At 42.1% G+C, this 26,279-nt stretch overlaps 1 protein-coding gene across 1 annotated transcript in view; it reads right to left on the bottom strand.

The window, feature by feature from the left end:
• si:ch73-173p19.2 (V-type proton ATPase 116 kDa subunit a1) overlaps positions 1-25,483 on the bottom strand; it is a 165,890-nt gene extending 140,407 nt beyond the window's left edge. The window contains exons 1-2 of the mRNA XM_039754151.1: positions 25,367-25,483; positions 5,332-5,410 (exon numbers count right to left, since the gene is read on the bottom strand). Coding sequence (XP_039610085.1) covers positions 5,332-5,410; positions 25,367-25,483 — 196 coding nt within the window. The remainder of the gene's footprint in view (positions 1-5,331; positions 5,411-25,366) is intronic.
• Positions 25,484-26,279: the final 796 nt, after the last annotated feature.

Genomic DNA, 26,279 nt, shown 5'->3' with positions numbered 1-26,279 from the left:
TTGAGCTATTTGGGAGAAACAAGCAGAACTTCATTGGTGTAAAAAGGCCACCGCATAACAACATCAAAACATCATCCCTACAGTAAAGTATGGTGGAGGAGGGAACATCAGGATTTGGGCCTGCTTTACTGTGTCAGGGCCTGGACAGCTTGCCGTCATTGAGGGGAAAATGAATTCACAAGTTTATTAACAAATACTTCTGGATGATGTGAGGGTGTCTGTCCGTCCACTTAAGTTCAGAAGAGGCTGGGTGATGCAACAGGACAACGAGCCCAAACATCACAACAAATCCACAGCACGATGGCTTCAGAAGAACGAAACTTGGCCTTTTGGGGCGGCCCAGTCAGAGCCCAGACCTCAATCCTACTGAATGACTTGAAGAGTGAGAGACACACAGAAGACAACCAAAGAATATGGAAGAGTTAAGGCAGTTCTGCAGGGAAGAATGAGATAGATAGATAGATAGATAGATAGATAGATAGATAGATAGATAGATAGATAGATAGATAGATAGATAGATAGATAGATAGATAAAGTGAAAGGCACTATATGATAGATAGATAGATAGATAGATAGATAGATAGATAGATAGATAGATAGATAGATAGATAGATAGATAGATAGATAGATAGATAAGTGAAAGGCACTATATGATAGATAGATAGATAGATAGATAGATAGATAGATAGATAGATAGATAGATAGATAATTTATTAAATTCACAATGGGCTCAAATCCCCCTCACACGATGTGCAGGTCTGATCTGCAGTTACAGGAAGCGCCTGGTTGAGGTTATTGCTGCCAAAGGAGGGTCAACCAGTTATTCAATCCCAAGGTTCACTTACTTTCTCTACTGCCACTGTGATCGTTGGATGTGTTTGTAAAATAAAGACATGAAAGAGTAGAATTTCTTGTGCGTCATTGGCTTAAGCTCATGGTGTAGATCAGGACCTGTGACTTAGATGAAGATCAGATTACTTTTTAAGACCAATTCATGAAGTAAACCAGATCATTCCAAAGGGTTCACATACTTTTTACTTTGACTGTATAAGCACAATTTATCTATTGTGACCACAAGGGGGCGCCAGAGAGCTCCAAACCACAGACAGAGCAATACAGCACATTTTGATGTGATAAGAGAAAGGATATTTATTTACACCAAGCGTCTTTAAACAATCCTCTCACCAATAATCAGCCAGCCACAATCACAACCACACAGAAACCTTCCACCTTCTCTCCCCTGCTGAGTGTTGCCCGGACCCAGGAATGCTTCTAGTGCCATGTTGTGTCTGGCTGGAAGCACTTCTGGGCCATGAAGAAAGTAGGGAGGTCTGCCCCACCACTGCACCCTTTATCGACATGTAAGGATACCCACAGTGCTGCTTTACCAGAGTCCCTTACCCAAGTACCCCTGCAGTTGTCTCAACTCTGTCGCCGTATGAGGACCACTGCCACCTGGCGTATGGGGTATGGAACAACTCCCTACTCTCGGCTTCTGCTGGTCCATTTATTAAATCATACTGGCCAGGAACAAAAGTATATACATATCTCGCTGGTCACTTTGTCTGCGTCATCATATTGGCATCCCGGCCAGGTAATAAAACATCTTCTGATCTGGCTGAGATGTGTGATCTCCTCTTGCACTATTTATTTATGTTTTTATTTACTTAAAGAGCATCTGTAAAATGCCAGATTTAACCCGAGGACAAATAAAGTTCTATCTCTCTTTCATATAGTGCCTTTCACATCTATCTATTGTCACACACGTGCGAGTAGGAGGCAGCTAAAGGATCTGAGTAATGGTAATTACAGCACCAACCAGAGGGTGGCGGGGTGTGCTAACTGTCTTTCTCAGTTACTTGCAGACCATTCCTGGCAAATCCCACTAGATTCCGGAGCCCTTGATGACGTCACTTCCGGTTCGGGGTTTGGGGGTCCCAATGTTGATGTCACTTCCGATCCGAACAACATCACTTCTGGTTCCGGCCCCACAGATAACGTCAATTCCTTTAACGGGCCTTTAAAGCTACCATCTTGACTGTCTGTGATCAGTTCTGTTTTGGACTCATTCGTGTGAATATTGCTGTTCAATTATTGCAATTACAGCAGTCAGGATATAATATACGGTGGCTGCCCTAAACCTTTATCATGTCTTTTGGCATTATTTGTTACACCATCTATCTATCATATAGAGCCTTTCACATCTATCTATCGGTAATATAGTGCCTTTCACATCTATTTATGTATTTATCAATCATATGGTATCTTTCACATCTATCTACAATGGCCCGTTCTATTACTATTCAGGTTTGACCATTCCATACCCCCAGTGGCAGGCAGGGTGGTGTAGAGGTTAAGCCTTTGGACTTCAAACCCTGAAGCTGTGCGTTCCAATCCCGCTACCCACACACCGTGTGACCTTCAGCAAGTCGCTTGACCTGCCTGTGCTGCAGATGAAAAACCCAAAGAAATTTAACGCATTGATTCATCAGTGTTGTACGTCACCTTGAATAAAGATGCCAGCCAAATAAGCACATTGGAGATTTTGTGGGGACGATTTTTTTGCTTAGGAGCTCTCTAGTTCATAACACTTAATTTGTGATTCTTATTCAAAGCTTGTGTAACGTTCAATCGCTAGTCCATTTAAATATGACATACAGCAGGGGGTGGAGCCACTCATATAATGCTTTGCTATGTGTTCCCTCCCAAGCCACACCCCCTGCAGAGCCCCAGGCCACACCCTGACTCCACCCCTACAGCCACTAAAAAGCACTTTCTAACTCCAGGAGACATTTTGTGATATTATTCAGAGAGTGCAGAAAAGTACTGTAGTGGGCAATTCAAGTCACGCCAAGTTGGGGAGCAGGCACTGGTACAGCGAGATGCCACACCCACTACATGAAGAAACAACTCGGGATCTTGGTTGGCAACCCCCCCAGGCAGACGCATGGTCCAGTCCCACCCTCCGGAAATTACCCTCCATCTGCCGCAGCCAGGTGTTACATGGGCGAACCCTTGGCCTGGTCCAGCCACTCGGGTCACCAACAATGAGAGTCCTGCAAGCCGGCTCACCCTCGGGGAAACGCGCCACATGGCCGGAGTGCTGTAACTGACACTCCCACACAATGCAGGTCATGTGTAAAACTGCTGAAAACACATTACTGTAACATGGCCTTTCATAACCTCACTTTAACTTAATCCTGATACTCTGTATGTTCAATTCATCATAATAACTATTCATGGTGGCTCTAAAATCCGTACTGACCCCTACTCTCTCTTCTGTTTCTTTTTCCGGTTTCCTTGTGGTGGCGGCCTGCGCCACCTCCACCTACTCAAAGCATCACGATGCTCCAACAAAGATGGATGGACTAAAAGCCAGAAGTCTGCGTGACCATCATCATGAAGTCCTTCCGTGAGAACCTTAAATCCAAAGAGGACTGTTTCATTTATGTTAGGTAGAATGCCCAGAGGGGAATGGGTGGTCTCATGGTCTGGAATCCCTACAGATTTTATTTTTTTCTCCAGCCGTCTGGAGTTTTTTTTTGTTTTATCTGTCCACCCTGGCCATTGGACCTTACTCTTATTCTATGTTAATTAATGTTGACTTATTTTGTTTTCTTACTGTGTCTTTTATTTTTCTATTCTTCATTATGTAAAGCACTTTGAGCTACTTTTTGTATGAAAATGTGCTATAGAAATAAATGTTGTTGTTGTTAATGTGCCACATTCGGGACTCCATGAGCAACACAAAGTCAAACCAACGGTACCCAAGGATTTTCCGGAGAGACACACATGAAGGAGTCCAGTCTTCATTTCAGGTCAATGGATAGCGGCCATGTCTTACAACCATATATCAAGACAGGAAGCACCAGGACTCTAAAGACTTGGACCTTTGTCCTTTTGCAGAGATATCGGGAGCGCCACACAGTGACCTCATGACCCCCCCATGCTCTCCCAATCCGTCTACTGACTTCATAGGAAGAGTCACCAGACACAGGTCAGTAAGCCTCTCAATGACGAGGTCGACACTCTCTCCGCAGACAGACACACTGCTGATGGCCGTGCCCAAGAGGTCATTAAAGGCCTGGGTCTTGTTTTTTTTATCAGGACACTCGCAAGCCCAGACACTCAGACTCCTCGCTCAGTCTCTTGAGCGCCCCGATCATTGAAGATCACATCATCATCAGCAAAGTCAAGATCCATCTTTCAAAGTCTTTCTTCACCAAAAGATGCCCCAGAGCTGCTGGACCCCACGACCGCTGACAAACCCCCAGAATCAACTGGGAAAAACACAGAGGTCCTGCCTCCACTCTGCACAGCACTCACAGTACCAGTAGACAGGCCGGCCAGGATATTCAGCAACCTCGAGGGGATCCCGCAGAACCTCAGGATATCCCACAGGGCAGCTCGATCAACTAAGTCGAACGCTTTACGAAAATCGACAAAGGCTTCAAAAAAACTCTACCAATATTCCCGTTTGCGCTCCATGAGAACCCTCAGTGCCAGGATGCGGTCGATGGTCGACTTCTTAGGTGTAAAACTAGACTGCTCCAGTCACTGGTAGGTGAGCAAGTGATCACGGATCCTAATGAGGACGACCCTAGTAAGGACCTTACCCGGTACCGAGAGCAGTGTCATTCCCCTGTAGTTGCTGCCATCAACAACAACAACATTTATTTCTATAGCACATTTTCATACAAAAGAATGTAGCTCAAAGTGCTTTACATAATGAAGAATAGAAAAATAAGAGACACAGTAAGAAAATAAAACAAGTCAACATTAATTAACATAGAATAAGAGTAAGGTCCAATGGCCAGGGGGGACAGAAAAAACAAAAAAAAACTCCAGATGGCCGGAGAAAAAAATAAAATCTGCAGGGATTCCAGGCCATGAGACCGCCCAGTCCCCTCCGGGGCACGAACCATCCACACGATCACCCTTCCCTTTTCAGATAGGGACAACAAGTCCCGTTTTCCAGTCTCCCAAATGGAAGCAAAGATTTGCTTGCAATGCCAGGAGGACAGCCTTACCACCAGCCTGGAGAAACTCATCCCTGGATACCACAGATGCCCGCAGCCTTTCCTTCCCTCAGCTGGTTCACCACCTGTGCCATCTCAGTGAGACTGGGGGGTTCACAGCTAATTGGAGGATCAGCACCAAGAACCGTGGACCCTGAGATATCCAACGTCCTGACCAGAGGGTCAGCTTTGAACAACTGCTCAGAGTAGCCAGCCCAGCGGCTCACAACTACAGCAATTCAACAGAAAAAAAAAAATATGTTTGATATGAAATGACTTTGCTATTGTGGATTGGATATGGAGAAGCACTTACAGAAAATCCGCTCCATTTCTTCACATCGTCTGACTTCTTTGATGAACTTTCGCTGGAAGGTCGTAGTTCCCCGGTTTAGCTGAAAATAAGCATAAAGACAAAGATTTAGTATTAAACTTTAACACTGTCATGTGACAGTCAGGGCTGTTCCCCGAATTCTGTTTATTTTCATTTTTTTTGTGTCTTTCATGCCAGTTTTCAGTTTTCATGCCAGTCCCACCTATCTATCGTCATAACTGCTGAATAATGGCATATTTGTTGTGCCATGCGAATTCTACACTACTCTGCTTTCTGAATCTATAGAGACATATTCTTGAAGGGCCGCTACATCTCTCTGCCACCATAACCCTGCTGGCTGGAATATCGCTATTTTAGACAACACACAAAATGTACCGCGGTCTCGCTATGCCGTAACGCTTCTAACACAAGTCCTGCTGCTGTATTTTTAGCTGCTGGCCAGTTTTTTTTTTCTTGTAGGTTTCAACAGAAACGATTTCATTTGTCCTTTAGCGAGGGTGTAACTTGAAAAAGTCGATGCGTCGTGTGGGCAAGGAGGGTACAAGCAGGCAAAGTGAGCTTTTGGCCCTTCTGCCACATGGGTAGATTTATTTTCCTCCCTGAGCCCACCTTAGGATATTTGCATTATGGCGGTGTCCGGTGTACCACCCCAGTCCAACTCCCTACCTGCCACTGTCCTTAGAGCAGTTTGCACTGCACCCCTGCTTGACACTAGAAATGAGGACCCTGAGGGGAAGGAGAGATGTACGGCAATCGTTCGGAAGATGGAGAAAAATTACAAGAAGTGCTCTTGTGTATCACTGAGGAATTTAAAACCGTTCTGATGCCAATCACTTAAAGGTGCAGTTTGGGCATCAGGGCTTTATAATGGGCAACAGAAAATGACAAATGTGTGATACTGAAAGTGATACGGCTTGTCCTATAGTTATGACTTTGTGGCTTATGGCAGCGTTTCTCAACCTTTACGTATTTGCGACCCGAGTTTTCATAACAATTTTAATCGCGCCCCGCCTAACGTTTTTTTGAAAGGAGCCCACTCCAATACCAATTTGTTCTTTTTTAATTAATGATATATCATAGATACATATTTTATTATACCTACTTAACTTTTATCGACAGTTATCTAACTCTATATTTATTTTTCTAGTATCCGAATGTAGTTTAAATTAATTTGTTTTGGTTTCAATAGATGTATTTTTCATATTTTTGATTCTTGTTTTCTTTTTTTCACATCTTTGTGCCCCCCCCTAGGGGGGCCCACCCCACAGTTTGAGAATCACTGGCTTATGGTATCATCAGATTATTGTTATACTAGGGTGGGCAAAAGTAGGTTTACAGTTGATTGTGTGGAAAAGGACATGCAGGTTATCATTATTACAATAGCTTTATTAACTTAAAAGAATGTCTCAGTGGCACTGTGCACTTACAGTGGGTAAAGAAAAGAATCCCCCCTTTGAAATATTCCCATTTTCTTGCTTTACAGCTTTAAAAGTAAACACACAAACCAATAGAGTGGTACCTCGGTATACGTTCTTAATCCGTTTCAGATCCTTTGACTTATACCAAACAGGATGTATACCAAATGAATTTTTCCCATAAGAAATACAAACCGGATTCCAAAAAAGTTGGGACACTATACAAATTGTGAATAAAAACTGAATGCAATGATGTGGAGGTGCCAACTTCTAATATTTTATTCAGAATAGAACATAAATCACGGAACAAAAGTTTAAACTTTTGGAAAAATATGTTGATTCAGAATTTCATGGTGTCAACAAATTCCAAAAAAGTTGGGACAAGGCCATTTTCACCACTGTGTGGCATCTCCCCTTCTTCTTACAACACTCAACAGACGTCTGGGGACCGAGGAGACCAGTTTCTCAAGTTTAGAAATAGGAATGCTCTCCCATTCTTGTCTAATACAGGCCTCTAACTGTTCAATCGTCTTGGGCCTTCTTTGTCGCACCTTCCTCTTTATGATGCGCCAAATGTTCTCTATAGGTGAAAGATCTGGACTGCAGACTGGCCATTTCAGTACCCGGATCCTTCTCCTATGCAGCCATGATGTTGTGATTGATGCAGAATGTGGTCTGGCATTATCTTGTTGAAAAATGCAGGGTCTTCCCTGAAAGAGATGACGTCTGGATGGGAGCATATGTTGTTCTAGAACCTGAATATATTTTTCTGCATTGATGGTGCCTTTCCAGACATGCAAGCTGCCCATGCCACACGCACTCATGCAACCCCATACCATCAGAGATGCAGGCTTCTGAACTGAGCGTTGATAACAACTTGGGTTGTCCTTGTCCTCTTTGGTCCGGATGACATGGCGCCCCAGATTTCCAAAAGAACTTGAATCGTGACTCGTCTGACCACAGAACAGTCTTCCATTTTGCCACACTCCATTTTAAATGATCCCTGGCCCAGTGACAACGCCTGAGCTTGTGGATCTTGCTTAGAAATGGCTTCTTCTTTGCACTGTAGAGTTTCAGCTGGCAACGGCGGATGGCACGGTGGATTGTGTTCACTGACAATGGTTTCTGGAAGTATTCCTGAGCCCATTCTGTGATTTCCTTTACAGTAGCATTCCTGTTTGTGGTGCAGTGTCATTTAAGGGCCCGGAGATCACGGGCATCCAGTATGGTTTTACGGCCTTGACCCTTACGCACAGAGATTGTTCCAGATTCTCTGAATCTTGGATGATGTTATGCACAGTTGATGATGATAGATGCAAAGTCTTTGCAATTTTTCACTGGGTAACACCTTTCTGATATTGCTCACTATCTTTCTGCGCAACATTGTGGGAATTGGTGATCCTCTACCCATCTTGGCTTCTGAGAGACACTGCCACTCTGAGAAGCTCTTTTATACCCAATCATGTTGCCAATTGACGTAATTAGTGTTTATTGGTCTTCCAGCTCTTCGTTATGCTCAAATTTACTTTTTCCAGCCTCTTATTGCTACTTGTCCCAACTTTTTTGGGATTTGTTGACACCGTGAAATTTTGAATCAACATATTTTTCCTTTAAAATGATACATTTACTCGGATTAAACGTTTGATCTGTCATCTACGTTCTATTACAAATAAAATATTGACATTTGCCATCTCCACATCATTGCATTCAGTTTTTATTCACAATTTGTTTAGTGTCCCAACTTTTTTGGAATCTGGTTTGTAAAAGGAAAATGTTTAATCCATTCCTATGAAAAAAATCCTATTGTTATTGGCATATTATACATTGATGGGGTTGTATGAAATAATTTAAAAACTGATTACAGTAATCCCTCCTCGATCGCGGGGGTTGCGTTCCAGACCCCCCGCGATAGGTGAAAATCCGCGAAGTAGAAACCATATGTTTGTATGGTTATTTTTATATATTTTAAGCCCTTAGAAACTCTCCCACACCATTTATAAATATTACCCGCACAGTTATACAGCATAATCCCTTTGTATTCTCTTAGATATTAGGTAAGATTCATTGAAATTATGTATATAAACACACTGTTTATATACAGTAAAACCTAAATATTATTTTAAAGATATCGAGTGTCTCCGATATCATGTTACAGCCATTACGATAGACAGGCCACCAGCAATAAATACGTACAATGCAACAAAAATAGTATACAGTAAATGTGTGTACAGTGACACTAAACGTACGTACATGTACTAAGTACTGTAAGTAGAAAATTAATTATGGTTACTCACCAACAATGACACGATGAGTTGTCCGATAACAATGAGTTTAATTTTACTGCACAACAAAGGAGAGCGTTACAGCCCTTAAAGGAGCCACTTCAGGCGATTGTGTAGCACTGCCGTTGTTCTTCTTCAATCCAAATCCCTAAAGTAGATTCCATCCGGACTGCTGCCTTATTACATCCACTTACAACTCGTTTTGCACCCTGGTTAAAAGGACACTGCGGCCATAGATCTTATACTCCTTTCCTACTTTTTAAATAAAAAGAATCGTAGCCTTCAACAAATCCAAAACGTTTACCTTTTCGGCAATCGTTAACATCTTCCGTTTGCACTTGGGCACGGCCCCTGAAGCAGTAGCAGATCGTTTTGGAGCCATAATGAAGGGCTTGACTATACACAAAGATAAACACAAAAGAGCACAACTCTTTACACAGCGAAACACGTTGATGCTGAATGAGCGAGACGAGACTTCCTGGATGACAATGCATTCAGCAAGCAGGAACTTAACTGCGTGCTCTGATTGGTTAGCCTCTCAGTCAGGAGAACTTAACTGCGTGCTCTGATTGGTTAGCTTCTCAGTCATCCGCCAATAGCGTCCCTTGTATGAAATCAACTGAGCAAACCAACTGAGGAAGCATGTACAGGAAGTAAAAAGACACATTGTCCGCAGAACCCGCGAAGCAGCGAAAAATCCGTGTTATATATTTAGTTATGCTTTCATATAAAATCCGCGATAGAGCGAAACCGCGAAAGTCAAAGCGCGATATAGCGAGGGATTACTGTAATACTAAAATACATAAATACAAAAGCAATTAGATGAAATAAATGAAAATTTAACCTCACTTTACTTTTTAATAACGTCTTTGTTTTTCACAATCGTAGATACCGTCGTTCTCGGCATACGGTAGGCAGCAGCCATGTCCCGGATACGCATGCCAACTTCATACTTTTCAACAATCAATTCAAATTTACACGAAAAAACACAAAATCACGTCAAAATTCACAGAGAGTTATAGCGCGGTTGTGACGATGCGGGTTTGGCTCCACGCTCCCATCGCTATTCGGGAGCCCTTGAACCCAACACCGTCGGTAATGTCACTGATGAGCTAGTCAGTGAGACAACATTTGAGCAAGGGGATGGTAAAGATGTGCAAAGTGCTTTTATTAAAAGACAGTCAAAAAAACAGTGTTCAATAAAGTGCAGTGTTTTAAAAATAGTTCAATAAATAAATAATCCATAAAATGAAACGTGGAGGTTAAAATCAGTAAATAGAACAATCCTTTTAAAACAAGGTTAAAATGTTCGTACAGGAAGCAGTCATTAAAAATCCACAACAAGCCCGGTGCTGATCTTTTAACTGGTGACTCCCCTGCTTCTCCCTGTCCAGGCTTCGCAAGAGGGGAGCCACTCTGCCTGCAGATGACCTTCTCACCACTACCGATCTGGCGGCGTCCCGATCCCTGGCTTCGGTTCCGCTCCCTCCAGACCGCAACCTGGGAAGTCCTCTCACGGCCAAGGCTCTCACGTGGAGGACAACACATCCCAAGTTCTGACTCTCGCTGCCATCCGCGCGGCCCCATGCGGAGTCATCCGTCTCCTTCTTTGGTCACTCCCGCTACCTGCTTGTTCAGCGGGAGCGACAACAACTACTACGCCCTGGGTGTCGGCCTAACACCCAGGCTGTCTGCTCAGCTGCCTATGAGCGCTCGCTGACCCGCTTCCTGCTGCAACGACCTGATCTCTCGCTTCCTGTAACCTCTGTCTCCATCTCTTTTCGTTTTTCTTTCCCCTTTTTTTTGTTTCTGATCTTTTTTTTTCTTCCTTAACCGACTCGCGCTTCTTTTATATAGCGCGGGGCCATAGCAGCTGCAGCATATTAGCCACGGGAACAATCACGGATGTGGGCAGTCCCTCACCTGAGCACTCGGTGAGAAATGGCCACACCGCAGACCGCCCCGTGGCTTGCTACGGCCACTACGCCCCCTCATGAAGCCGCCTCGAGTGCGGTGATTATTTATTTAAAAATAAACGGCCTTTGCTCAGCGAGCTGTGGACCCATAACACCACAGCGGGTTGTTCACTGAATATTAGCAACTGGCGTACTGACTCTCGTGGGCAGTCGTGGCTTTGTCTCGAGAGAGGTAAACGAGGGTGGCGCGCGGTGTTCTAGCATGCGAGTCGTATTCCAAACAAAGGTCGTATGCCAAGCAAAATTTTCCGTGTCCAAACAGGACGTATACCAAGTTGGACTTATTCCAAAGCGGACGTATACCGAGGTACCACTGTATTTTTTTTCAGCTTTACTTACGCAATGCAATCTCTAACATCCAAATGAAACGTATCACAGCTACAGTTCAGAAAGATTTTTTAAAATAAAAAACAAGAAATCCTGAGATGAATAAAGGTTTACCGCCCTCCTAAACTCCATCAGGTGTCAGTGCCCACCATTTCCATTGCGGTTACTGGTTTCCTCCCACCTGTGCTCAGTTGTAATGAGTGTGATTAGTGAAGCTGTTCCTGGTCCATTCATTCCCATGCTTGGTAGTGCAACTGACAGCAAACAACGGACTATGGGTGGCCAGCCACTTTCAGAAGATCTCAGGGATAGAGTTGTGGACGGACATAAGGCAGGAAATGGAGACAAAAACATCTCAAAGGCTCCATCAATCCCAAGGAGTCCAGTAAAGTCCATCATAAAGAAGTGTTTGGTACTACTAGGACCCTCCAAACTGGATGGAAGAGCAAGGAGGAAACTGGTAAGAGAGGCTACCGAGAGGCCAATGGCCACTTTGAAGGAGTTACATGGTTTTATGGCACAGAGTGGTCATTGATGGTGTGCAGGTGACAACAATTTCACAAGCGCTCCACCATTGTGGCTTGTTCAGGAGGGTCGCACTTCTCAAGAAAGGCCACATGAAGGCTCGTTTGAGCTTTGCCAGAATGCACCTTGAAGATTCTGATGCCAAGTGGAAAAAAGGTCTTATGGTCAGATGAGCCCAAAATCAAACTACTTGGCCTCAATACCAAACGGTACAGCAAATGCAGCTCACCATCCACAACACACCATACCTACAGTAAAGCATGGAGGGGGCAGCATCCTGTTGTGGCGGGCCTGGGGTTTCTCGTTAGGGTCGAAGGTAAAACAGATGGGGTAAAATAACCTCAAATTCTTGAGGAAAACCTGCTACCCTCTGCCAGAAAGTTGAAGATGGGCAGAATGTTCACCTCTCAACACGACAACAACCCGAAGCACACAGCAAAACTGACCACACAGGGGCTGAAGGAGACAAAGGTGAATAATAATAATAATAATAATACATTTCATTTATTTTATTTCCCATGCTCAAGGCACTTCACAGAGTTTAAACACGAATGGCAGGGTATACAGTATATAGCATTGTGCACACCAGATAAATAAAGAAAGAAGATTAAGACAGCAAATTCAGAGAAAAAGCCTAACAGACAACATAATTGATGGTCTGGCACACACACCTTACATGAGCGTCTTGACACAGAGGTACTGAGAGAAGAGTAGTAAAGTCAGGCAGAGCTAAGAACCTTCCTGAACAGATGAGTTTTAAGTTGTTTGTCAAAAGAATTCATGGAGTCAGCTGATTAGTTTCGGTAGGCCAGCGTTTCTCAACCTTTAAGTATTTGCGACCCGAGTTTTCATAACAGTTTTAATCGCGCCCCACCTAACATTTTTTTGAAATGTAGATGCATATTTTATTATACCTACTTAACTCCTATCGACATTTATCTAACTCTGTCTTTATTGTTCTAGTATCAGAATGTCGTTTAAGTTCATTTGGTTTGGTTTCAACAGATGTTTTGTTCATAGTTTTGATTCTTGTTTTCTTTTTTTCACATCTTTGCGCCCCCCCTAGGGGGGCCCACCCCACAGGTTGAGAACCACTGTGGTAGGCCATTCCAGAGTCTGGGCGCTATACAGCTGAAGGCCCTGTCAATATTGAGTGGGCTCAGTCCAGGTGTGCAAAGCTGAGAGAGAAGAATCAACAGACTCATTGACATTGGGGGGGATCCTTTATTAATCTCAGTAGGTCTTGTTTTTGATTATTTATAATTTGTTTTTGTTTGTTTTTATTTATTCTTTGCTTGTTTGCTTTTTATTTTTTATCATTTTTTATTTTTTCATTTTATTTTTATTTTGTTTGTAATTTTTTTTTATTTTGTGTTTATTTTTTGTGTGTTTTGGTTTTTTATAATTTTTCTCATCTGTAGCTGTGATATCTTTCACTTGGATGTTAGAGGTTGCATTGAGTAATTAAAGCTAGAAAAATGATTGGTTTGTGTGTTTACATTTAAGGCTGTAAAGCAAAAAAAATGGGAATATTTCGAAGGGGGTGATTCTTTTCTATACCCACTGTAGGTGCAATCTGGTAAGCGCACAAATTACCAAGCTGGCACAGTCTCAACTGTAAACCTACCTTTACCCATTAGTATATGATAAAAGTTTAATTTTATAAATCAAAATATTTGGTTTTCAGTATAGTTTAATATTGCTGGGGAGGCTGAGGTTATAGGTTCGATCCTGGCTCCCGGCATGAAAATGCAGCTGTTGTGTCCTTGGGCAAGACACTTAACCTACCTTGCCTGCTGGTGGTGGTCGGAAGGATTGGTGGCACCAGTGTTCAGCAGCCTCGCCTCTGTCAGTGTGCCCCAGGGCAGCTGTGGCTACAAAGTAGCTTATCATCACCAGCGTGTGAATGGGTGAATGACCGTTGTGTTGTAAAGTGCCTAGGGGGGTTCTTGAACTCTAGTAGGCGCTATATCAAATACAGGCCATTTACCATTTACCATAGTGTCAAAACAATTTGGTATTTTTTGGTAATAATGTTCCTATCTAGATCTATCTATTATTTATCTATAATAATAAAAGGCAAAGCCCTCACTCACTCACTCACTCACTCATCATTAATTCTCCAACTTCCCATGTAGGTAGAAAGCTGAAATTTGGCAGGCTTATTCCTTACAGCTTACTTACAAAAGTTAAGCAGGTTTCATTTCGAAATTCTACGCGTAACGGTCATAACGGTCGATAACGTTCGACAACATCCGCCATGTTGAACTTTCTTATTTATGGCCCCATCTTCACAAAATTTGGTAGGCGTCTTCCCTGCGCTAACCGAAACTGATGTACTTACTTATTTCGATGGTATGATGCCACTGTCGGCCGCCATATTGAACTTTCCAACGTCACCAATTTTGAAACTTCCCGTGTAGGTAGAAGGCTGACCCCATCTTCACGAAATTTGGTAGGTGGCTTCCCTGCTCTAACCAAAACCGATGTACGTACTTATTTCGGTGGTATGATGCCACTGTCGGCCGCCATATTGAATTTTCCAAATGTCACTAATTCTCCAACTTCCCGTGTAGGTAGAAGGCTGAAATTTGGCAGACCCATTCCTTACAGCTTACTTACAAAAGTTAAGCAGGTTTCATTTTGAAATTCTACGTGTAACGGTCATAACGGTCAACAACATCCGCCATATTGAACTTTCTTATTCATGGCCCCATCTTCACGAAATTTGGTAGGCAGCTTCCCTGCGCTAACCGAAACCAAGGTACATACTTATTTCGGTGGTATGACGCCACTGTCAGCCACCATATTAAACTTTCCAATGTCACTAATTCTCCAACTTCCCGTGTAGGTAGAAGGCTGAAATTTGGTACTTATTTCGGTGGTATGATGCCACTGTCGGCTGCCATATTGAACTTTTAACGGAAACCGATGTCCGTACTTATTTCGTTAGTATGACACTACTGTCGGCCGCCATATTGAACTTTCCAACGTCACTAATTCTCCAACTTCCCGTGTAAGTAGAAGGCTGAAATTTGGCAGGCTCATTCCTTACAACTTACTTACAATAGTTAAGCACGTTTAATTTTGAAATTCTACGCGTAACAGTCATAACGGTCAACAACGTCCGCCATGTTGAACTTTCTTATTTACGGCCCCATCTTCACGAAATTTGGTAGGCAGCTTCCCTGCACTAACCGAAACCAATGTACGTACTTATTTCGGTGGTATGATGCCACTGTCGGCCGCCATATTGAACCTTTCAACAGTCTTTGTTACTTATGGGCCCATCTTCAAGAAATTTGGTACACGGGTTCCCAACGCTAACTGAATCCTACTTACGTACATATATACGTCCATAGCCTGCACCTCGGTCACCGTGTGAGGTGGCGTTGTGTCCCCCATCCCAACGCCTCCCACGTTGTTGGCTGGCTGCCTGCCTATATAAGACTGTCCGTCGCTCCGGTCTCTACATTCCCTTCCTTGCTTCGCCACAGGATTCACGTCTCCCTACTGATAACTACAGCCCTAATTTGTTTAATCCACGGCTTCTCCGTTGTTTTATTGTTTGTTTATTACAATTATAGGTATTGTATAGGTATTTTACAATTACTTTACATTGTTCAGGTACCCATTTCCTTTATCATTCCAACCCCCTTTACCATGTCTATCGAGATGATCACTATCGATCAAAGAACTGTCACTTACCGAGTGGTTTCCATGCCCGGAGATACCACCTACCTTTTCCATTCTCTTTGTTACATATTGCACGGCCATATCAGGCTCACTCTTGATATCCAGAGGAACATTGTGTCTTATGTATTGAATGACTGGGACAGGTTCAAGGTGTGGACTGATGACGTACAGGAGATAATTAGACTACACAGGAGCACTAGAAGAGTGAAATGCTTAAGCCCTTCACCTGTGGTTCTGCATGTGAGTTGATGGCTGCGGCTGAATTGTTCGGTTGTCGCTTCAAGTGTACCCAAATGGCCAAATAGTTTACACCTTTCGACAACCGCCAATGCCTCTTAAACATCTTAGATTGACAGGTGACGATTTCAGTAGTGGACACTTTGATGTTTATGAATGTTTAAACTCTCAAAAGCTGGATGTGACTTTATCAATGAAACCGGTTGTGTGCTTACTACGCTTGACAGATGCCAAATGTCACTTCAACACAACAAATCCTACAAATACTGTCGTAATTGAAACAAACCATGAAACTCAAACCGATTATGACAGCAGCAATCCAAGCTGTGACATTTGAGACAAGATTACTGTTCACATGGCCAACTGTAAGTTACATGTTCAAGAGTAAGCTCAGCGCACAGCCTGGTCAGATTACAACCGGAGGGCCGAACTCACAATGTGGTATATAAAGAGATCCTTAACAAATAATTATTGGCATATTTTCCCTCAGTTTAAAAAGGTTTAATTTTCTTCTTAATAAAAATTTTAATGCAGTACTTGCCTGTGGCCTTGGTATTTTGCTAGTTATCTATATATTATGCTCCTATTTTTTTTGTATGTGTTACTGTACTTTATGGGTGGAACCCCACAAGAGGCGGGACTTCCTGTGCCTAAGGACCACCTCCAGTATTCACGTTCTGAAGCCGAGAAACAGCAGATGTCTCAGTGGTTTGTTCATTGAAGTCTGGAGAGTTCTCTTCTTTTTGTGTGCTCTGCCGAGGTAAGTGATGCCGCTCTGGGATGAGAGGGGGCGCTCACGCTGTTCAGAGAGGCCAGCAAGTGAGGACAAATGACTCGGCCACAGTGCCCCTTCAGTTGGGGCGCTATAAAAATAATCAGCCAGTCCACCCCGGGAGGATGGTGTCTGCCTTTGAACACAAGATCCATCGTGTTGTCACAACTTCAATCGATTCTGTTGACTGGGCTGAAATGTTGTGTTCTGTTGGGGCCATCGCACCCAGTTTTGTTTCGTTTTACTTTATTAAACGGGGATACCCGGTGCCCCAATATTTCAAAGCAACTTGGGTGAGTCTGTCCTCCAGTCGGGTTCAGATTCTGCGTTTTTTGTTTCCGATTTGGACTTGCTTAACTTGGCTTGTCTTTTTGAGTTACTTGGCCATTTTTAATTTACATTATACAAATAAATTCATCTTTTATAAACATACTTTGTGAAGGTTTTTATTTGTATTTTTTACAGTTTTTCCTTTCCCTGGTGATCTATATTGATATATTTTGTGATATTTAAAGTTAAAGCCTGTTCCCCAGTTTTGGGGCCTGGTTAGGCCTGAAGCCTGTGTACTAAAGTTGGGAGATAAGACTGCCGTTGGTGAGGATTTTCTGAGAAGAGAGAGAGAGAAAGTGGTGGTATTTTTTTGTACACTTTATTTTCTTTTGTGGATAAAGCCTAATTTGTCTAAAGGAGGGAGTCGGAGGATGCAGAGCTAAAATGTCTCCTTTCCACACCTCAATCTACGGCTTTTCTTTTCTTCTTTGCCCTTGGCACCTTCGTGACCAGGCACCTTGTTTCATCTTATGGTTGTTTGACTTTCTGCTTTGATGTCTTTTATGAGCCCTGTTCTCCATAAAGAAAGATGGCTTAATTCCTGTCACTGTTTATCGACCAGGACACAAAAATGACAAGAAAAATCAATTCTTTTTATCTCCCATTATTTTATTATTACAGTCTGCCAGATTATGACAATAAGCAGAAGGACATCTGGGGGAGCTGTCACATGTGGTGATGCCACACTGTGGTCTCAGTGCCCTGCAGTAGTTGGATGTAGCAGTCACATCATGATGTCACATTAATGGTGGAAAATAATGGGGACATTACAAGAAACCATGGTGATCCTGGGTCATTTGGTGCCCTAGATGCGATCACAAAAGGTGACCCCCATCCCCACACAAAAGGCTCTTTTTATTCAGCATAATAACTTCTTCATAAGAATGCAAGCTACACAAGACGATGATGCAGCCCACTAAGCACAATTGTCAAAGTTGTGCCAGGATTTATTCCAGACTTAAGTATATTTTGTTTTTATATTTTTTTATATTTTCAAATGATTGTTTCTAAGGTATTTTTTCTCATTATGCAGTTTTTCTTAGTGTTATTTTATTTAAATATTTTCCTGTATTTATGTATTGTAGATAGACAGATTATAAAGGCAACTTTTTATTATTATTGACAGATTCAGAACACAACATATAAAACACAGATGGATAGTTTGAAAGGCAATATACTGTATAATAAAAAATACAGTGAATATCAAACTATCTACTTATTATATAGTGCCTTGCACTATCTATCTATATATCAATCTATCATATGATGCCTTTTATATTTATTTATTATTAAGTGCCTTTCATATCTATCTATCTATCTATTATATAGTGCCTTTCTATCTATCTATCTATCTAGCTATCATATAGTGCCTTTCATATCTATCTATCCATCTAGCTATCCATCAGAGTTTGCAAGAGACTCTTGGAACTGCAGGTGAAAAAGAAGACAGTGTTTGTGACAGTGAATGCCTCTCATCGCTGGGTGGCAATGGTAACGATTACCTCAACAGGGCCAGTCGCACATGCAAGACAGTAGCTACATTTTACATTGTGCCTTTCAGGTCTGTCTACTTACCTATCTTGAAAATAGTGCCTTTCATATTTATCAATCTGGATACGAAAGGCACTATATAATAGATAGATAGATAGATAGATAGATAGATAGATAGATAGATAGATAGATAGATAGATAGATAGATAGGAAAGGCACTATATAATAGGTAGATAGAGAGATATGAAAGGCACTATATAACAGATAGATAGATAGATATCAAAGGCACTATAGATAAATAGACATGAAAGGCATAAAAAATAGATATATAGTGCCTTTCATATCTATCTATCTATTATATAGTGCCTTTCATATCTATCTATCTAATGGATACATATGAAAGGCACTATATAATAGATAGATATAGAGATAGATTTGAAAAGCAATATATAATAGATAGATAGATATAGAGATAGACATACAGTATGAAAGGCGATAGATAGATAGATAGATAGATAGATAGATAGATAGATAGATAGATAGATAGATAGATAGATAGATAGATAGATAGATAGATAGATAGATAGATATGAAAGGCACTATAGATAGATATATAGTGCCTTTCATATCTATCTATCTATTATATAGTGCCTTTCATATCTATCTATCTAATGGATACATATGAAAGGCACTATATAATAGATAGATATAGAGATAGATTTGAAAAGCAATATATAATAGATAGATAGATATAGAGATAGACATACAGTATGAAAGGCGATAGATAGATAGATAGATAGATAGATAGATAGATAGATAGATAGTTAGATAGATAGATAGATAGATAGATAGATAGACATACAGTATGAAAGGTGATAGATAGATAGATAGATAGATAGATAGATAGATAGATAGATAGATAGATAGATAGATAGATAGATAGATATGAAAGGCACTATAAGATAGACAGATAGATGTGATGTTATGGTCACCAACCTGACCAAAGCCCTTCTTGCTTTGTTACTCAGTTTGGCCTGATGGCCATCTCTATGATAACTCCTGATGGTTCCAAACTTCTTCCCTTTCACATTTATGGAGGCGCTGAGCTCCTTGGAGCACTCGAAGCTTTACAGATGGTTTTAACCGCTTGTCCTGATTTTTGACTCATCACAATTTGACCATAGAGGTCTACAGAGAGTTCCTTGTTCTTCGTGGCTTGGTTTCTGTCCTGACGTGCAGTGTGAATTGTGGGACCTTCTCTACACAGGTCCAAGTGTGTCTTTCTAGATGATGTCCTGTCAAGTCATTGGCACAGGTAGACTCCGGTCAAGTTCTTGTCACATGTCAAGAAGAATGAAAGCAAACAAGGAGTCACCACAGCACAATTTGGAGTGCAACAACAAAGAGCCTGAAGACTTTCAGGAAGGAGACATTTCAGTGTTATGGTTTTTAATAAGTTTGCAAACCTTACACTTTGTCATTATCGTTATTGATGTCCTGGCTCGGCAGGAAACAGTTAAGTTTCTTTAGTCAAACCCATGAGATGCGTACAAAAGTCACAAGACAAATAAAATATAAATCAAGTGACTGAAACCCAAGAATCAAAGTCAGAAATTAGGCAAGAAGTCAAAACCAAGCAAAACCCAAAGATCAATAAAAAAAAGAGAAAGTTTGTTTTAAAGCTTTAAAGGATTTATCCTGGGATCTGATAAAGCTTTGGATAAACGCTGAGCTTGTATTCCATCGTGCTGATGAGACCGGAGACCACGCCCCCTAGAGATGTGATGCTAACGACGGCTTCATAAAATGGCGCCTAATATTGGAAGAGACCATATGACCTTAAAATTCAGCCCTGATCATGACAACTGAGTGACGTGTCATGGTGAACAATACAAAATGTATCTGTTTTAAAAAATGAACTCTACAACGACATCAAGTGTGCAGAACGTGAAGGGGTCTCAGTTGCTTCTTAGTTTGATTGCCGTCAGCAGTAATAGCGCCATCCGCCTACTCCCTGGAACTCGCTTAACTGACTCTGTGGTGGCTTTAGGGTCTTGCTGTCTTGTCCCCATGGTCCTGATGGCCCGACACTAAACCTTGGATGTTAATGTTTATCTTCGTATGCCCCATTGATCTGCACTGCATTACCCCAAATATTCCTAAACCCATAAAATTGATCCTGCTCAGCTATCTAAGTTCACCCAAATGACCCCGATGGATGCCACCCTCATGACTGGCAGAGTTGGTCCATTGCCATAATTACTCTGTAGATCCTCCTTTCGACAGGCACAAATGATATCAAATAAAGATTTGAAATTCATCTGTTATTATGCTGGCTGCCACTTTATGACTGAAAATTCCCTTCTTTAGGGCTCAGCTCTCTTCCTCCATTATTACTGCTTACCTCAGAGAGACGAGTTCAGCATTTTCCATTTCTGCAGTCGGGTCGAGCTGTAAGCTCCATGAGGGGCTCAGAGAAAAACCAATAGCTGAAGTGGGGGGATTGGGGGGAATTTCTCTGAGATCAGTGTGTGTGTGTGTTGGATCAATGCAACAGGGACATTGTTTGGCTTTGTAGAGCTCAGGGCCTTCTGGGAAAATTAATGACACGTTACAAAGGAGGGCAGTGGGGGGCGGGGGATTACAGCTGATGACCTTGGCTCACCATTCACAAACGTCCACCCCAATGGTCTCCGTTCTCTTCCTTTGTCTAGTATGATTTTGTTCACGGATTTCGGAAATGCGAGCTCCAGGTCTCCTGTGCGTTGCACTTGACAGTCATTAATGTGATTTAAACTCAGAGTGACGCTCATTAACCGCTAATTAGTGGGTCCCTAGAAATTCATTTCATACAAAGTTTATGAAGAAAAAAAAAAAAGGGAATGTTGTAGAAAAATCTAATCAGACGAGTCCAGCATATCATAAAGCTGAGGTTTGTGCAGAAAAATATTGAAACCCGATGTGCACAGAAAAAACTAATTATGATCTCACTTGACATTCAGCCTTAAAATGAAAACATAAAAGGAACACAACATCCCACAAGGGCTCAGCTTTGGTCCATCAGTTCAACTCCCCTCCACGGTGAAGTGTGACCTGAGGGTCACAGAGGTGTCCACTCAAAAAAAACTCCATGGTGGCCAAGAGCACCATGGGCCACACACTATGTGAAGAAGCAGGAAGAGGATTTTATAAAAACAGACTTTAGTTGTCCCCAGGGTGATAGATAGATAGATAGATAGATAGATAGATAGATAGATAGATAGATAGATAGATAGATAGATAGATAGATAGATAGATATGAAAGGCACTACATGATAGATAGATAGATAGATAGATAGATAGATAGATAGATAGATAGATAGATAGATAGATAGATAGATAGATAGATAGATAGATAGATCTGAAAGGTACTATATGATAGATAGATAGATAGATAGATAGATAGATAGATAGATAGATAGATAGATAGATAGATAGATAGACTCCAGCAGCAGCATACTAATAAAGAACAATATTAAATGAAAGAGTGATAAAAATGCAGGTAAAACAGACAACAACTTTGTAAGTTTTGTTAACGTTTTACCCCACCAAGCATAGTGTGTGCAGCGTTGTTCATAATACACTCAGTTTTGTCTTCATTCTCACCGACCAATGAGCTGCAAGGGGTTCATAAGGCGTCCCATAACTGAGCCTGCTCTTACAATGAGCTTGTTGATTCGGTGGGCCTCTCTTGAAGTGATGTGACCAGCCCAGCACACCCCACTGGCCATCATGGAGGTTGTAGAAGATGTGAGAGCAGGGGTGTAGCACAGAACTCTGGGCCCAATACATGAGCATTCTCTGTGGGTCCCTTGCTCTCGATGCAGGTCTGTCACATGTACTTTTCATTCCAGGCTTCAAGGGCCCCTGGGTAATCTTTACCCTTTTTCTCCCCATTTTGACACCCAGGGATGTCACTACCCACATTAAAGAGCCTGCTCAACCTGTTCTTCTCTAGTTCCTCTGTTTCCTGAGACCAGTTCAACCTGTTATTGATGTGGACCCTCAAGTACTTGTAGGAGTGAACCACCTCTACATTCGCTCCTTGAATAGAGAGACCAGACACAGAGGATCTTTGTTGTGGTCAAAGTCAATAAGCAGCTCCATGGCTCTGCTGATGTTAATTTGCAGACAATTCTCCAAGTTCTCCCCCCTGACTTCTCTCCTTTGTCTCATCCCATTAGTATGGCTGGATGGTATTGAGGGTGCAAGAGAAATTAAAACACAGCATCCTCACTGTGCTGCAAGCCTTGTGGAACAGACAGATCATTGCATCCTCCACTTCAGTCTTTGTTCGACAGGCAATCTGCAGTGTGTCCAGGTGGTCCACCACAAGAGGACACATACAGTCCAGGACCAGTCATTAGGTGTTAGAGGCTAAACAGCCCCCCCTGAGGTGACTAAACTTGATATTATCACTACAAAATGTTTTAATTAAACAAATCAAACTCATCAGGTAGAAATTTATATGTAAAAACTGACTTCGTGACTGAAGACTCCAGTCAGGTCAAGTGGCTTTATTATCATGCCGTCCTATACTGGAGACGAATATCTAGAAGAGAGGTTAATAATGTGTTCCTTTTCTTTTGGTTATTAAAGTCTAAGCATTTTATATGTCTACTTGTAAAATGCAAGGAAGCTGGACAAAACAGTATTTTTCTACCCCCACAGTTTGAATGATAAGTTGGTGACACACTCTGGATGCCCTGAAGGTCGTAGCAAAGACTTTAGGGACTTTCAAAACTCGACTTGATGTTTTTTTAGGTGAATTAAGTGGACTGGACAGGTGAGCGTTGTTAGGCTGAATGGCCTGTTCTCATCCAGGTTGTTCTCATGTTCAAAGAAGAGAATAAAGAGAACAAATCCGAGTGCCATTATGAACAATGCCGCACATCCTCTCTGTGACACACCAACACTGAGGACTTTCAGACAACAAATCATTCAGCAGAAGTGCATCTAGAAACATGACTGGGGGAACCTTAACACCAACAGCAATACACCTGCATAATGCCTCACTGGGACTGGGACCACTGACTGAAAAGTTTTCTTCTCTTTCTTTTTAAAATTTTCTTCCTTTTTAGTCATCCTGGTGTGCGTTCAGGTCATAGTTTGTTCTATCTATCTATCTGTCCATTACTGTATATAGTGTCTTTCATATTTATCTATCATATAGTGCTGTTCATGCCTTATTCATTGATCAGTTATATAGTGCCTTTCATATCTATCCATCTTATAGTGCCTTTCATATCTATCTATCATATAGTGCCGTTCATGTCTTATCTATCAGATATATAGTGCTTTTCTTAACAATCCATCTATCTATCTATCTTATAGTGCCATTCATGCCTTATTCATCCATCCATCCATTATCCAACCTGATATATCCTAACTACAGGGTCACGGGGGTCTGCTGGAGCCAATCCCAGCCCACACAGGGCACAAGGCAGGAAACAAACCCCGGGCAGGGGGACACACACCCACACACCAAGCACACACTTGGGACAATTTAGAATCTCCAATGCACCTAACCTGTATGTCTTTGGACTGTGGGAGGAAACCCACACAGACACGGGGAGAACATTCAAACTCCACGCAGGGAGGACCCGGGAAGAAAAACTGGGTCTCCTAACTGCGAGGCAGCAGCACTACCACTGCGGCAGGTCTCATCGATCACATATATAGTTCTTTCAATATATATCTATCATATAGTGCCTTTCATATCAATCTATCTATCATATAGTACCATTCATGCCTTATTCATTGATCAGCTATATCTATCCATCCATTTTCCAACCCACTGAATCTGAACACAGGGTCACGGGGGCCTGTTGGAGCCAATCCCATCCAACACAGGGCACGAAGCAATCCTGGGCAGGGTACCAACCCACCGCAGGACACACACAAACACACCCACACACCAAGCACACACTAGGGCCAATTTAGAATTGACAATCCACCTAGCCTGCATGTCTTTGGACTGTGGGAGGAAACCGGGAGCACCCGGAGGAAACCCATGCAGGCACGGGGAGAACATGCAAACTCCATGCAGGGAGAACCCAGGAAGCGAACCCGGGTCACCTAACTGTGAGGCAGCAGCGCTACCACTGCGCCACCATGCCGCCCATGATCACTTATATAGTTCCTTCAATACCTATCTATTATATAGTGCCTTTCATATCTATCTATCAGCTATATAGTACCTTTTATATCTCTCAATCAGCTATATAGTTCCTTTCATTGCTATCTATCATATATTGCCGTTCGTGCCTTATTCATCTATCAGTTATATAGTGCCTTCAAAATCTATCTATCTATCTAATCAGTTATATAGTGCCTTCAATATCTATCTATCTATCTATCTATCTATCAGTTAAATAGTGCCTTGCATATCTATCTGTCTAGCTGTACACACGACAACACACTACTAAGATAACGCTACCAGTTTCAGGAATATGTCGTGTCATTTTGTAACCCACTTAATCCAATCCAGAGTCACAAGGGGGTGCTGCAGCCTATCCAAGCTAGCACAAGGCAGGGAGAAACCCTCGACAGGGGGCTGGTCCATCGCAAGGCAAACACACACAAAGGCCAGTGTTAGTGTCACCAGTTCAGCTGGCCTACATATCTTTGGACTGTGGACACGAGAAGAGCATGCAAGCGGACATTTGGCACTTTTATCCAAGGCAAACTTACAATACAATTGGTTACAATTGGAGCACAGGCAAATCGAGTGACTTTTTTAGTGTCAGTTGTGGGATTTGAACCCACAGCCTTGAAGTCCAAAGCCTTTACTGGTCCAGTTACTGCAAGCCAGCAGTACAACCACTCTGCCACCATGCCAACCCACTTTCAGTAATATCTAAATGTTAGCTTTGACAAACTACAGCAATATTCATCCATTTATTATTATTTATAAAGGTCACTTACATCCTTAAACTGCACGAGTCCCAGTTCTCCCAGTTCACTGATGCAGCAGTATGCAGATTCAGCTTGAAAGAAAAGCTGCACCAGGCACATTTCTTCACTTTGAAATATCAAAGCCATTGGAAAAGCTGATGAGAGAAGAACAGAGAAAGCAGTTAACACGGTTGATGTTACAATTAAACAGGGTTTATATATAGTAATGGGGGGCAGAAAAGTGCCAAAACACTGTATGAGGAATGGTTACAGGGCAGACATAAAAGTAACAAATAAATAAAGAGAAAGCAAGCCTCACATGCCCACTGGGCAGAATTACGCACATTAATGTCCCTCTCTGTTACGTTCACAAGGACATTCAGAACTTGTACTCCATCTTAGGTGGGTAGTCCATTGAGACAGCAATGAGTTGCACATTTCTTTCCAGCTCTCTCGATTGTTCCATATTACTTCGTGTATGCTAACTCTGAATAAAAGCATGTCTTTCACTAAAATTTTATTTGCCGTTATAAGTTGTCAGACATAAGGATTTACTGCGTGCCTTACGGGTATGGCATTTGTCAAAAAATACAGGGGAAGAGTTTCCCTGTAACACCTACTCTAATCTGATTTCCCCTTACTTTAGTATCCTGGGTATGACATTAATCTGCATCCAGCCCTGCAGGGAAAAATCTGGGGTTGGTAGCAGAACTGGCACCATAAAAAAAAAAAAACCTCCCACTGGTTCCACTCCATCTGAATGTCTAGAGGGGGCTGGGTGGTCTCGTGACCTCGGTACCCCTGCAGATTTTATTTTTTCTCCAGCCGACTGGAGTTTTTTCTGTCCTCCCTGGCCATCGGACTTACTCTTATTCTATGTTAATTAGCATTGTCTTATTTTAATTCTTACTTTGTCTTTTTTTTTGCTCTTTCCTCATCATGT

The sequence above is a fragment of the Polypterus senegalus genome, chromosome 5 (assembly GCF_016835505.1).
Source record: "Polypterus senegalus isolate Bchr_013 chromosome 5, ASM1683550v1, whole genome shotgun sequence".
In the NCBI taxonomy this organism is placed as follows: domain Eukaryota; kingdom Metazoa; phylum Chordata; class Cladistia; order Polypteriformes; family Polypteridae; genus Polypterus; species Polypterus senegalus.
Note: the sequence above shows the minus strand (reverse complement) of the source record. Positions and strands in the feature narration are given on the sequence as shown.